Source organism: Eptesicus fuscus, chromosome 11 (genome assembly GCF_027574615.1).
Source record: "Eptesicus fuscus isolate TK198812 chromosome 11, DD_ASM_mEF_20220401, whole genome shotgun sequence".
Lineage (NCBI taxonomy): Eukaryota > Metazoa > Chordata > Mammalia > Chiroptera > Vespertilionidae > Eptesicus > Eptesicus fuscus.
In genome coordinates, this window is record NC_072483.1 from 56,219,435 (window position 1) to 56,234,752 (window position 15,318).

General features: G+C 39.6%; 1 protein-coding gene across 2 annotated transcripts in view; it reads right to left on the bottom strand.

The window, feature by feature from the left end:
* CERKL (ceramide kinase like) overlaps positions 1–15,318 on the bottom strand; it is a 100,852-nt gene that overhangs the window by 11,520 nt on the left and 74,014 nt on the right. For both annotated transcript variants that reach the window (XM_054723170.1, XM_054723169.1), the window contains exons 4-5: positions 9,590–9,653; positions 3,436–3,578 (exon numbers count right to left, since the gene is read on the bottom strand). In XM_054723170.1, coding sequence (XP_054579145.1) covers positions 3,436–3,578; positions 9,590–9,653 — 207 coding nt within the window. The remainder of the gene's footprint in view (positions 1–3,435; positions 3,579–9,589; positions 9,654–15,318) is intronic.

The following is a 15,318-nucleotide window of genomic DNA, read 5'->3' on the forward strand; positions in this document are numbered from 1 at the left end:
CTCCCTCTTCCTCTCCCTTCCTCTCTCTCTAAAATCAACAACATATCCTTGAGTGAGGATTTTAAAAAATTAAAAATAAATGAAGTCCATCGGGGCGGGGAGAGAGGTGTTCATGAGGAAAGTGGATGCAAAATTGTAAAACAATAGACTTCTCTATATTTTTATTTGGATAATCTAAAAGATAGAGTTCAGTGTGCTGAAACAAAATGTGACTCATCTGAAAAGTTGTCTACATGCTAAAAGAACATGCTGCTCACGTAAATAACAACTATGTAATTTTAGCATCCTCACAAAAACTATAAATGGTCTACCTTACGGTAAACATTTTAATTAGCCTGAAAAGTTCTTTTTCTTAACGTTACCAGCAACTTGGCTCACTCACCACCACCTCCCCAAACCTGTTAAAATGCGCCCGCTACAGAGTAAGGACAGAAGTAGGGGTCCATGTAGAGCATGACTGATGGAAGCGCCAGGCAGAAGCCAAGGAGGCAAAAAGAAAAAAAAGGAAAAAAATCGTCCTTGGAAGTGCAAGCACTTCTGCAGAACAATTAACTTAATTAACCAGACGCCATGAATATTCATAAGGCCGTTAATGTCTCCCACATCTAAACAGATAAATGTGATGTAATGACTTCCTAGTCAAGCATATCTAAAATTCTCAGGAAAGCTGCACCTACACGTTGGTTCTATGCCCGAAATATCATAGAAATTAACAGTCCCTTGGCAGTACTTAATTTTCCTCAAATTAATTGGAAAGCATGCACTTATTTATGTGAATTCTATAGGAAGATATGGGTTGCAGCCATCAGTACGTGGATTGAGCCTTGTTTTACAACAACTCGATGGCTTTTCTTATTTTTATGTCCACTCAAGCTTTTTTCTCTATCCTCTCCCCCACCTCACACAGGCACACCCTTTAATCCAAATCTCTCCCTAATAGTTCCTTAGCACCAGTTCCCATAGCAACAAACACCATTGCTAATGGCCAGCAGTTCAAATACAGGTTTCTCCACATCTGATCCATCTGAGTGTGACCATAATTCAGCAGCGTAGTCTGTTGGCTCAGTGTAGTCATTTACTAAACACCCTCCCTCTGGGTGTCTCTCTCCAGGAGGCAAATGGCTTCGAAGGCAAACTGTCTTCTGCGTTCAGCTTGCAGACTTCCTGCCTAGCTCTGTTCTGCTGCTGCCAAAGCCCTGAGTAGGCATAGAGTCCTCACATTAAACACGTCCTAGCACGCCTTCCTCCTCCTGTTAGATGGGATCCATACACTGCACGTCCTGTACAACGACCCGCGTTTGGGAAACAGGCTGTATCTTCTAAACAATGAGTATGTAGATGGCAGTTCTCCATGGCCACTGCATATAAAAAATGCTTTCAAAATCAGAGATATGCTTAAAAAGCATGATACAACTTGGTGCTACTCCTTTATAAAATCTGACTTACATATTTATAAGTGAATCTAGCCAACGATGCACTTTCTGTCAAATGCACAGCTGTGGGGACAGCCATCTTTCCACTTTGGATTCTTAGGAGTCCAAGAGTGACCTCATGCATGACAGTGCTAATGAAGAAAAACAGTGACCCACGCAGGTCCCCTTTGCATGGAAGAAAATGCTGGAAAGTTCCACCATTCTAGACAGAGAGCTACTAAAGCAACACAAAAAGGTCAAAGTAGCTGGCCCCAAATGCATCTTTTTTCCCCCTAAGTTAAGGTTTTGTTCTCTTTTTCTTAAAGACTACCACGGATTTTTCTCTATATGCTTGACACCTTTTAAATTCTTGTTTGTATAACAGACTTTACACTCTAAAAGGACATTTAAATATCTTTTGTTCTTTGTCAATGCTGAATATACTGAAATCTATACTAAATGAATGTGATTATCAAGTGGATTGATTTTCCTCAATCATATACATTATTTCTATTTTCATAGGAAAGTAATTTTTTCTGCTTTTCTTTAGAGAAATGTGTGATTTTTTAAAATGAAAAGAAATAATCACTTTCACTATTGTATGTTTAAGTAATATTTTTAAAGGAGTGACTCACATAACATCATAAACTCACGAAAGATGTTTTCCTCCCTCCTGGATCCCTGTGTGCTCCTCCATCCTGGATCCCTGTGTGCTCCTCCCTCCTGTGTCCCTGTGTGCTCCTCCCTCCTGGATCCCTGTGCGCTCCTCCCTCCTGGATCCCTGTGCGCTCCTCTCTCCTGGATCCCTGTGTGCTCCTCCATTCTGGATCCCTGTGCGCTCCTCTCTCCTGGATCCCTGTGTGCTCCTCCCTCCTGGATCCCTGTGTGCTCCTCCCTCCTGGATCCCTGTGTGCTCCTCCCTCCTGGATCCCTGTGTGCTCCTCCCTTCTGGATCCCTGTGCGCTCCTCTCTCCTGGATCCCTGTGTGCTCCTCCCTCCTGGATCCCTGTGTGCTCCTCCCTCCTGGATCCCTGTGTGCTCCTCCCTTCTGGATCCGTGTGCTCCAGCTGTTCTCCCTGCCTCTGACCCCCATGTTCTCCTGCTCCCTTCCCCGGATCAGGAATCTTCCTAGAACAGGCTCCCAGCGGGTTGCTTCCTTGCTCTGAACCTCTCATTGTTCCCTCCTATTTATCAAATACCATCCTGACGCCTTTCTATGGCATCCAGGAGCCACCATATTTTGAGCCTATTTTGATACCGTAATCACCCAACCAATGATCCATTTTCTATTCCTCAACATTCCTGGGTTTTTGCCTTGGCATTTTTTACTTTTGCAGGCAAAAACCCAACTCATTCTCATTTTTTCTTTCAGGCCAGATCCTATCGAACCCATTTTTAGGCCTAATTCAAGTGTTGCTTACTCTATAACATCACCCTTACATTCATTCACCTAATAAACCTAGTTATTGAGTGTTCACTGTGTCGTGTTCTATTCTGTTCTAGTTGTTGGAGAAGCAGCAGTTAGAATAAATCCTCTCGGTGTTGTCAAGGTTATCAGTGTACACTTTGATTAGGGGGGTTACCACACTTTCCTCACATGAAGTTATCAGCAGTTTGACTGAAGTGGCCTGGTTTTGAAATTTCATGACCTGGGACCGTGTGATCATTGGACCTTCGCATGGAAAGGTAGAATAACAACAATCCCATTTATCGATTGGTTCACTATGTATCCAACTCTCTGCATACTAGTATACCTCCTAATTTAATACTGCAATAACCTTGTACTGAAGTGAATATTATGTGGGTTGGCTCCCTTTTATGGATTAGAAAAATGAGGCTCAAAAATATTGAATAACTTGTCCAAGCCTCACGTCCCTGCTAGTGAAGATGCCGAGCTTGGGTCTTTCAGACTCAAAGTCTACGTGTTTAACTCTATATGACTGTAAGTCAGGAAGTAAAGCAGGGGAGGGTGGAAGGATAGAAGGAGAGGGTCCATTTAGCAAAGCCGTGGCCGCTCCCTTGCCTGCCGGTATCACCCCGAGTGGCAGCTGGGCTCGGGCCGGGCTCAGGATGCGGTCCGTTTCCAGGCCGGCACTCTGCTGGGCTCTAAGGAGCAACGCGTGGGCTACTTCGCTGGCAGAACCGTCTCCACCAACACAGACGACACTAGAAAACAGGAAATTACATGAGACAATGCAAGACTTCAGCATAACTGATAATAATTCATGAGACCTGGACTCTAACTATTAATCTTCTATATTCTATGTGCATGATCACTACACACCTTCCCACATTTTAGTATGTGGCAGTGGATAGGAAGACACTTGCACTCCATGGAATATAATACTTTCAGCCATTCCCTCCATGAATGTAATACCTAGATGATACCCACAGAGTAAATATTTTTAAACGGGTAAAGAGGTATCGAAGGTGCAAATTCACATCTGACCTGCATTGTGCTCTGTTAATATCCAAAATCACATTAGTATTCTCATTTTTTTAATGTTAATAATAGCGATGGGCAATTCCTCTCACTGATGCAAAACAAAGTCATAAAACCCTGCTAATTTTCAATATCGTTCTGAAAAGACCGAAATAAAAGTCACGTAAAATACGAGGCTTTAATTTAAGGAATTGCTAATTATCATTAGTATATGACTGTAGGGATTGCAAAGCTGGACTGGTGTTCAACTCCTGGACATCACTGCTAAATGGCACTTCCAAGATTAGTGTTACTACCCTTTGACCCTAGTCAGGACTGCTCATCTTTTTAAGACTTCATGAAAAGCAGACTGTAGGGCCTTGGAGGTGGGACTCCATGAAAGTAATATAGAAGACATCAGACATTTGTTTCATAATCACTTGTATTTAAAAGATTCAAAATAACCTTAAGTAGCAAAATCACCTCAATTTTCTCAAAAGCAAGATTTTAAAATTTTTAAGTATGTTTTTATTGCATTTTTAGAGAGAGAGGAAGGGAGAGGGAAGAGAGCTAGAAACATGATGAGAGACAGAAACATCCATCAGCCGCCTCCTGCACGCTGGGGATTGAGCCCACAACAACCCCGGCATGTGCTGTGACTGGGAATCAAACCAGTGGCCTCTGGGCGAGTGGGTCGACACTCAACCACTGAGCGACACGGGCAGGGCCGCCAAAGGAAGATTTTGTGATTGGAAGCACGTGTCACGACTCAAGGGCGGAGCAGGAATAGAAGAGCAGGTTCAGTCTAAAGGAGAGGCACTTGTCAGCTCCCACCCACCCACAGCCTGCGGGGGCAGGCCTCGGGGACCACCTCTTCTGAAGCCACAGATTCTGATTTGGGGCTGTCTTTTCATCTGTAAATACTAGCATTTTATCTATTTAAAAACACTATGTGCCAAAACAAACAAACAAACAAAACCCCCCACAGCCTGCAGGTCATCAGCAGCAGGGCTCACTGGTTCCCTAAGCTCCAGATGTTGATGAATCCAGAGGCTGAGGGAGCTTTTCCATCAGCTCTCTCCACCTTGTTCTCAGCCTGGCTGACCCTCACCTGGCTGACCCTCACCTGGCTGAGGTTAGCCCTTTGCTTGCACGCAGCCTGAGAGATCCAGGTCCACTCTAGTTAGAACAGGCTCTCGGATATGCAATACGACCCAGGCCATTTTTGGCTCGGGGTGTTATTTTGTTTCTAAACTGATTCCATGGGTTCACATTGTGGCCACTGAATCAGAAGTGATTTTATCTACTCAGGGACAATTTTATATCAGATAATATCTTGGCTCTTTTCTGGTAAATCTTCAGAATCCTGTAAACTAGGCATTAGCCTCATCCTTATAAATGAGGAAGCCAAGGTTTGATTTGAATCTTATCTATATGATTTTAAAGATCTCTATGAGCAAATTTCCAAACATTGTATAAACTTATAATTTTCAGATCCATGCCCGTCTACCTCCTGAGGCGTGTGTGGCCCACAAGGAGCTCGTAAAGTCATCTAACAAAGCATCCAACTTCATGCCAAAGATCTTGACTCTTTTGTACAGCATAGCAGCCTCTGGCCCCTGGGACCCTGCATCCAGTTAGAGCATCATGTACATATTAATGCGTGGCAAGAGTTAGTACAGATGGCCTTTCTATGGACACGCTCTACTACAAAAGCCTTGGAAATGTTATCATCACACATGCTGTGTTACGTATTTTGAAACTATAACAAATGATAATTACATTAAAATAACATTTAGTGAGTAATTACTATGTACCGGGCACTGTTCTCAGCACTCACCATGTATTAACTAATTTAATTTGAACAATAACTGTATGCAACAGATATACATTCACACTCAATTTACACATTAGAAAACTAAGGCATCGAAAGATTAAGTAACTTTTCCAAGGCCAGTCCATGGTAAGTGATAGAATGAGGATTTGAAATAAGACAATTTGGCCTTGGAGACTGCACTTTTATTCAAGATATCATTTTCCTTTCCTACACTATGTAAAACCTCATTGAGGATAGCCATATGAGAGTTTTATTACTTTGAAAATCAGTTTACCAGGATAACGAATGTGAAATTAAATGAGTTAGGGAGGTATATATTTATTTATGTTGACTCCTACTAGATCATTAAGATCATTTCCAGATGTAGTTACTAGACCTACAAATATACTTAATACAAACATATCACAAGGGTCCGGATACTACAAGAAAAGGGGGCGGGGGGGGGGGAATCAACCTTTTATAATGAGCTAATTTAACCACACTTAAGAGAGCCTAAAACATAACCCTTAGAGTAACTAATATTTGGCATGTGGCTTATCATATGTTTTTAGGATAAGTCGATTTCTTCTTGCCATGGTCCCAAGTAGAATGATTCTGTCTAGAAAAGTACAACTGGGGGCTATTATCTTATATCTCTTTATAAAAATAAAAAATTAAATGGATGTTCATGTATGTATCTATCAACCAATATCACTTTTGAATGATTTAATATATTATTGAATTTTTCATTTAAAACATTTTTGAAAAAGAGATACTTTTCTCTAACCTTAACTATACAGATACCATGGTCAATGTGATAAAATGTCAATGTGAGCCAAATAATGTTTAAATTATTGTGGTTCTAGTTAATGGTGAAATTAACAGAATAAGAAAAATACATAATTAAGTAAATTCAAATATAAAACACTGTCAAACAAAATAGGAAAATATTAGTATATTTATAATTACCTAAGAGCTACAGATTTGCTTAACCACATTTACACTATACATTCAACTGTTACTGCTTCACATCTTTCCTTTGCCTTTGCAAAACTTGCTATTTGTGCCCAATGGAGGGGCCAATATAGAAACCGACGCTCCTAAAATTTCAGCAACAGGATCTGTTTTCTAGAACACACTGGAGTTGCACACCAGCTGTCATGAGTACTGTACACTGTTCCTGTTGGCTTTAGAAATATGTCACAATGTGTCTTCACAGAAACATATGTAACTCATTAATCCTAGCAAATAACATTTCTTAAACAGTACTTACCAAACCATTTTTGCTTTACCGAAAAATACACATAGAATCTTTCTTGGATCCTAACCTCTCTGTGTCTACAAATAGCTCCCCTCCAGAGTCAGGCAGAGCTCATCCTTGAAGAAATGATAGCGCCTCTCTCATCAAAATCCCATAGAACAGTGAGGTTACTTATCCCACCCTGGAGTCTTTATATATATTCTTCAAAAACTGCTCGTATATAGGCACTCTTTGAACAGGTTCAGGAACAGGGAACTCGGGGCTGTAGGGCATTGCATTTTCAAACTGTCCACTTGTTAGGAAATGGTTCTTTGGAAGTGCCTAAGAAATGACATTCCCATTGTCCTCCTCATATACCTCTCCAGGTAACTCTAAGTGTAGAGGATTGAAATGACCATTTTATTAAGATCCCAACCACCATATCAGTTTCTACTGGGGAAAAAAATTGAGCCCAAGGAAATAAATGAGCTATTTAAAGGATCTTATAAAATAGAGAACTTTCAAATTATAGTAAGTCCTAACTAAATCAGCATGCTAGAATTTAAAAATAGTTAATTACTGGAACTCAGTTCATATAATGGGTAGGCCAAACTATTTGGTTAAAAAAACGTGGGTATTAACTAAAGGATCTATATATTCTGTTAGTGCCACACTGCAAACTAATAACAAAAATTAAGTAGGTTCAAGTAAAGAGGAAAAGGTGACCGTACAACGCTTGAGCAATAATCTTTCATCATTCTGCAAAGCTATTCTTTTTAAAAATATATATATTATTGATGTTTTCAGAGAGGAAGAGAGAGGGATAGAAAGTTAGAAACATCAATGCGAGAGAAACATCGATCAGCTGCCTCCTGCACACCCACTGCTGGGGATGTGCCCGCAACCAAGGTACATGCCCTTGACCGGAATCGAAACTGGGACGCTTCAGTCCGCAGGCTGACGCTCTATCCACCGAGCCAAACCGGTTAGGGCTGCAAAGCTATTTTTTGATCCTTGCAAAATATAATTACCAATGAAACTTATTCATAGATACCACATTTAGCCGGACACTTCATAATGCTGAAGGTGAAGACCAGGTCTAATACCTACGATATCGATCATATTCATATTATCATGTTTTGAAGCAAGAGCTTATTTGAAATACAGCCACACTTACACTTACCCCCCCGCCCCCAGCTGTGATTCAGGACTATGCGGTATATTAAGGTATGTAGTTAGTGGGCGTGATTCCCCCAATTACTTTCTTAAATTGTAAACTTGATAATTTCCTAAATGTAGCCTATTAATTAACCTGTCTAGCTCTAAGTCTGAATTGCCTGCCCCATATTCCTCATCATTTATATAATATTGCTATCTAGATTTATTACTCTCTATTAAATTACTTTTTGAAAAATAATTTTACTTACCAAACTTTCTTCATCTACTAATATTTTTCTCAGCAAAAAAAGAAAAAAAAAAATTAAGCACTTTGAAAAACAACCCTTCTAATGCTCCGTTTTGATTAGATCGCTTTCCTCCCTCACACGTTCTAATCGTTGTATGGCAAGCCTTTCACTTTGGTTGAAAGACCCACCTGCCCTTCTCCACATGATGAGTCTTTTGTTGTCCCCCTTGCACATGGCCACATGACACAAATAATTCACACACTCACCACCTTTTAGAACTCTGAAATAGCCACCCTTGAAAAGAATGTTTTTATCTTATATATCAACCCAGCACTTTAGCAAATTAATTCACCTGGTTTTTTAAAAATGGCTATTAAACTATATGCCACTTGCCTTGTTTCTAACGTTTGCATTTCATTGAACACTTTCTACACACTCCCACAGTGCACTGCAAACAACAGTTTCCGATGCCTACGGTGAATGACACGCTTATTAGGGAGCCACAGAATCATAGAAGATGATTTAGATTAACATCCTGTTATTAATGATGAAAATAATATATTTGTTTTTATAAAATATTTACCCTCTGTCAATTACAGTCAAATAACTAGTGGGTTGCTATTAACACTCTCAATACATTTGCAAGAGAGGACCACTGTATAGTTATGCTGTATGACCGACATAATATCTTCCATCAGGGCTTTTCTAGAAACTCACCTGGGTAAAGGCAAGAATTCAGGACCACAGATGCCAATGTCTGCATGTTAGCTCTGTACAGCATGGTACCCTGTGATTTCCCAGAACTTGCGATTACATTTCTCCTTTTTGCTTTCTATGCCCAATCTTGAGAGGTGATGACTATGTCCTATTATCATGATTACCATTAACTGTCATTACATGGATATGAAAGAAATAGTGCTTAATTATATACATCACAAATACTTAAAAACTGTAAGTCCCAAATATATAGCTAAAAACTAATGAGAATAGGCCTGGCCAGTTTGGTCAGTGATTAGAGCATTGGCCCTCGGACTGAAGGGTCATGGGTTCAATTCCGGTCAAGGGCATGTACCTCAGTTGCAGGCCCCTGCTTGAGGCAACCAGTCAATGTGTCTCTCTCACATCCACGTTTCTCTCTCTCTCTGTCTCTCCTCCTCCCTTCCACTCTCTTTAAAACATTAGTGGAAGAAAATATCCTCAGGTGAGGATTAACAAAAAACAACAACAACACACTAATGAAAACATTTAATAATATAAACCATATGACATACATATATCAATGATGTAACCTACCCATCAAATCCCTGTAGTTCGCATTCCTTTAGCAGTGACAGAGCATGCCCTTCATATTCTGTTACTATTAAAAAAAAAAAAACATACACAACAAGTGAAAGTTTTAAACAATGATCTATACTTTTTAACGGGGTCTGGCAAAATAATATAATAAACATATGGTCAGATCACAAAACAACATTTATTCTTGAATATTTATATTTTAATCATGGGAAAGAGGACTGTTACTTGCCTGATGTGTTTTACAGCTTTATGTAAAAGAGGGTCACATATTGGTTCCTAGTACATAAGTCATTTGGGGAGATCCCACACAGAGCAGTTGGATAATTTATCTTGGTGCCGGTCTACTTAGTGTTCCCTAAATAAGACAACATTTCTTTTACATCAGAAGCCTAGGAGCAGGAGTATTTTGAAAATAAGGCATATTGGCTGGCATCAAGCCGTCAGTGTTAAATCGCTTTGGCAACCTTACATGAATACATTACTTGAAAGGTTAGTGTAAGATTTACATACTAGAAGAATGTGTATCTGGAACTGCTAGACTCCAAGGAGGAGGAGTTGGACGTGAAAATGTGAAGCAAAGCCAACACCAGTGATAACAGATCCAAGCCAAGGAGGGTGGCACAGGCCCACCAGAGCTGGTCCTCCGAGGAAATGAATCTGTCACTCCCTATTGCTGTCTCCGCAGTTATGATGCCCCATGCAGGATTGTAAATGCCAGTGGAGACAGGATAAACGGGCACGCTGCAGATGGCACCGGGCATCCCAGCCACGGTTAGCATTTTCTGGGGCAGCTCTGCCAGAAGAGACAGCCCAGCTGTATCCACCCATCAAAGATTTCTGCTGACTGACGTGGCATTGCAGATGGATTTTTTTTTGTGTGTAAGAATGTGCATCGTTATATGCAAGATTACATTAATCTTTCATGCCTGTCTGTCCCTGGTGCCAGCATGGTTCAAGCTTTTCCTACAGTGTTTTTAGATATTATTAGTCTTGGTGTCTAAAAGAATCATTCTGTATCCAGCAGCGTTACATTGTAATTCTCCCATAGCTTATTCAAATGCCATTATATTCACATGAGTAAAACCTCTCTGTGTTACATTCTAATCAGAAGAAGGCTACAAGCTTGGAAGTTTAAGTTATCATAAATGATTTTGTGTTGATCATTTATTCATAACCTCAGTAAGTAGTTACAACCTTAAATGCAAAGTAATAAAAATATCTACATACACACATTAAAAATAATTAAGAATATTATGAAGAAATATTTATGCTGAGAAACAGTTTATCAGGTCTTGCTTTTATACCAACACTTACTTTGGAAAAGCTTCTCAACCCCAGTACAAAATTAGCTTAAAAGTATGTCATGGCTGAATGCTATTTTTACTTAGGTAAAATTTGAAATAACAGTTTATTTTTTCCTTTTATCTTGCAGGCAGAATTTGATTATACATGGATGCAAATCATCCAAGAAGAGCAATTTTTAAGGGACACTGTATATAAGTTAAATAAAATCACTGAGCTGAAATAAAAAGACAGAAAAGATTAAACAAACCTAACTACAATATATTGGGACAAAATGAATAAAGTCCTTTGCCTTCACATTCCAGATACAATGTATACTAATTTAAAAAAATAAATGTACAATATAAAGTAGTAATAAGTTATTTTAAGGAAAAAAGAATTTAAGGGAAAATGACAGAAAATAATCTGGATTACTATTTAAATATAGTAGTAGGACTCTAAATATGTATTTAGATGGCATATGATAGCCTCTGGAATCAGAAAAAAAACAGATTCAAATTATGCCACTCCAAAGGAACATAACAATAAAAAATAAAATAAGTAAAAAGAGTAGACTGCTGGGCAGATGCAGTATCCAAAGGTTACTAGCTCTTTTTTCATCCATCTTTTTCCAATGAGGCTGATACCCTGCACCCCTTCTACAGAGGAAATTTGGAGTCTCTATTATTTCCAAGTCTTCAAACAGTTCTCACTGCTGGGATCTCCTCCCTTAACCATCAATTTAACCAGGAAGACAAACCTGAAAGAGAGTACTGTCTTGAGGTTGACATTGAACGTTGATGAGGAAATGGGCTGAAGTGCAAACAGATGATCTCCTTTGGACATAAGGAAACATTTTTTTGTCTGGCGATAAAATTCTATACTTGGATTAAATGCTGAGATGTCATTTGCTTTCTTATCTTATAGGTGCTACAGACTTAGTAAGCTCAATAAGGAATGCATCCTTCCCACCTTTAAATGTATTTCCTCTCAAATACATTGTTCTGTTTGTGTTCTGTAATCCACTCCCCATTGCTCAAGACAGGAAAACTACTTCTTCCTAGATTATCCCTCTCCTTCCCTCTCCACAACCATCTCATGGCCAAGGTCAGTTGTTTCTGGCTTTAATTATGTTACAGCATCCCAACATTCCTCCAGCCAATGCCCTGGATATGGGCGCCACCATCTTTAATGTGTACGTTACAACAGTCTCTTCTCCCGTCTCTCTCCAACCTTTATCCCACTCTAGCCAGAATGACCTTTCACACAACACAAACTTAATCACATCACTATCCTACATAAACTCCATTCATGACTCTTCACTGTCCCCAGGATAAAGTTCCGACTTCCTAACTGACATCTGATTATATGAAATGGGATCAGCCATTTACATTCACAATTATTTATGGTATAATGAAAAGAACCTTTCACCTAGAATCTTCTTTCTTGCTAGCTGACTATGATGTAAGAATAGTCACTCTCCAGACTTTTCATAAGAAGCAGGTGATGTTGGAAAGGAGCAATGTCTCGGCCTGCTACCATCTTTGGTGATTCTGTTTTTTCAAATGCCTAGCTTTCCACAGGCTGATAGAAGGAATAACAAGCTACATCTCCAAAGGAGGGAAGGCTTCAGTTAGATACAAAGAGCCAGACATGGAAAGTCCAAAGAGGAGAGTTAGTAAAAGTTAGATGTAAGAAGGAGAAAAAAGAGGGAAGTGACAATAAACTACTTTCTTGACAATTCTGCCCAGGGCCAGCCAGGAAGTAAAAATTACCTGGTGACGGGGCACTCCCGGGGGCCCTGAGCTGGCAAAGATCGAGGCTGTACCCAGCGGTAACTTGGACCATAATAACGATAATGAGCACGATACGGTTTAGCGGTGCTTTAATACAAAGGTTGACTAAAGGAGATGGAGTTACATGCCATGAACAAGCGAGATCAAGGATAGTTATATCTGTTTTCAAATATCTCAATGACTCTTATACAGAAGATGGGATACATTTATGTCACTTATTATGTATTCCCACAAAGGATATCATTTTCTCTAGTAGATAAAAATGACAAGGGGGCAAATGTCAGCTCACAAATTCTCCGTGCTGTGCAGTTTATGTCTTGCACAAAGGCAACCAGGCAAAGAAGCAGGTGGGTTTGCAATCCAGCCAGTGCACATACCCAACATGCTAGATGATCTTGAACTGAGCCAGCTGATGAGGGCACCTTTTTCTTTTATTTTGTGTTTTTTGTGTTTGTTTTGTTTTTTAATATATTTTATTGATTTTTTACAGAGAGGAAGAGAGAGTGATAGAGAGTTAGAAACATCGATGAGAGAGAAACATCGATCAGCTGCCTCTTGCACACCCCCTACTGGGGATGTGCCCGCAACCAAGGTACATGCCCTTGACCGGAATCGAACCCGGGACCTTTGAGTCCACAGGCCGATGCTCTATCCACTGAGCCAAACCGGTTTCGGCGAGGGCACCTTTTTGTAACTCAGCAAAAGGAGATGTCATTTTCTAATCTGCACAAAATCATAGTGACCCTGAATTCAAGATAAGACTGTCCACCAGTATTGCCCATCCATGGCACACACTGACTCAATCATAGGATGCCCAAGTCAAGGCTGGACACTCACCTATGAGGAATGTCATACCCCTGCACTCTACCACATGGGGGAAATTGAATTAGATGGCCTCTACAGTTCTTTCCAGCTTGATTTCCCTGCTGTCTTAACTTTTTCACTTCATTATTTTCATAATTATCCTATGAATCCTATGAATTAAGGATCTCTCAAAATTTCTCTTCCCTTTAATAGTCTAATTCCTAAAATCTCCTCTGTTTTGGTAGGAAGTGAGAGCAATGATATCACATGCCTGCATGGGATTGCCACATATGCTTTTCCTTGATTCATATACCAAATTATTAGGAAAAATAAATCAGTTTTTTTCAGTTTCTTCCAAAAGTTTTTCTGAACCATCTATATATATAAAAGGCTAATATGCAAAGTGTCCCCTTGGGAGTTCGACTGGGAGTTTGATCACTCGCTATGACGTGCGCTGACCACCAGGGGGTGGTGCAGAAGAAAGGAAGGCCCCGGCCGGCCCTGATTGCCAGCCAGGCCTAGGGACCCTACCCGTGCATGAATTTCATGCACCGGGTCTCTAGTTATGAAAATAAGATACTACATTGGTGATGGGGGGGGATGCAACTTTAGCTCATCTATTTCTAAAGATGCTGAAGTATTTCCAGAAGTGGTTAGGGTTTCAGCACTAGCAATATGAAAGGAGTAAGTATATTTTTATTAATGTGATGAGATGTTTAAAAGAAAGTTATAGAAAAAATTACTTTATAATGACTATATCTAGCTATAATTTATATAGCACTCATTTATATAGCACTATCTTCTAATGAGTTAATCATTGTATAGAACTTATTATGTAATTCAAATTCCATTTGCACTCAGCAATGTGCGCAAGATACATTGAATAAGAATCACACTGGACATGCAGAAAATATGTACTCTTTCTGCTTTACTCTTTAAGATGAGTTTTCTTTCAAATGAAGTGTGAATTGAATCTTACTGTTGCATAATTTTATAAAACTGAAATGCACAGCATTATGACATTTCTATGGCATTTTCTAATACAAAAGGTAGTTTCAAATACATTACTTTATTCAAACTACAAAATGACACTATGAGAGTAGGCAGGAGGACTCTAAAACGTTTCAAGTATCCACATGTTTATTCATCCCTTCACACAAAATAGAAAACATGTTTATATAAATATTTAGTAAATATACATACTGAAATGGTTCTATAAGCAAAAGATGCAGTTTTATAATTTTACCTGTGGGGGGAGCGTTAGGCAATAATTAGCCATTCTGCACAAATATGTAATATTCTAATTTTTTGTCAAAATAAATATAATATTCAATAACATTTACAAATTTAGAAAAAAAAGCCCAAGAACATAATCTTTTTCTCTCCCACACAATTGTTTTAAGAAGGAAACCATATTCCGATCATTAACTCTGCCTTAGCTCAGGCCTCTGTACCAGTTTCCGATCCTCCTATCTGTCTCTCTGTCTTCCTACTCTCTATTCTGCTGGCAGAATCATTTGTGCTGAACCAGATTACAACTCTATAAAACATTTATACCCACTCCGGATCAATGCCTGATGAATAAACTCCTGAGGGTATCATTGAGATCCATCCATAATCCGGACCCAAACTTCCTCTGGTATACAATCCTGGGGGCCTTCACAGACGCCCATTTCCTCCCTAACAGGACCCAGGATCAGTTCAGGTATTCTCAGCCTTCAAGAAAATGGGGTCCCACCTTCAGCCCAAGGGAAGGATATAGAGAGTTAAGAGAACGATTGCTCCGGTTGGGCATACATACTACACTGGGACAGTCAATCTAAAAGGAAGAAATTTGAATCTTTT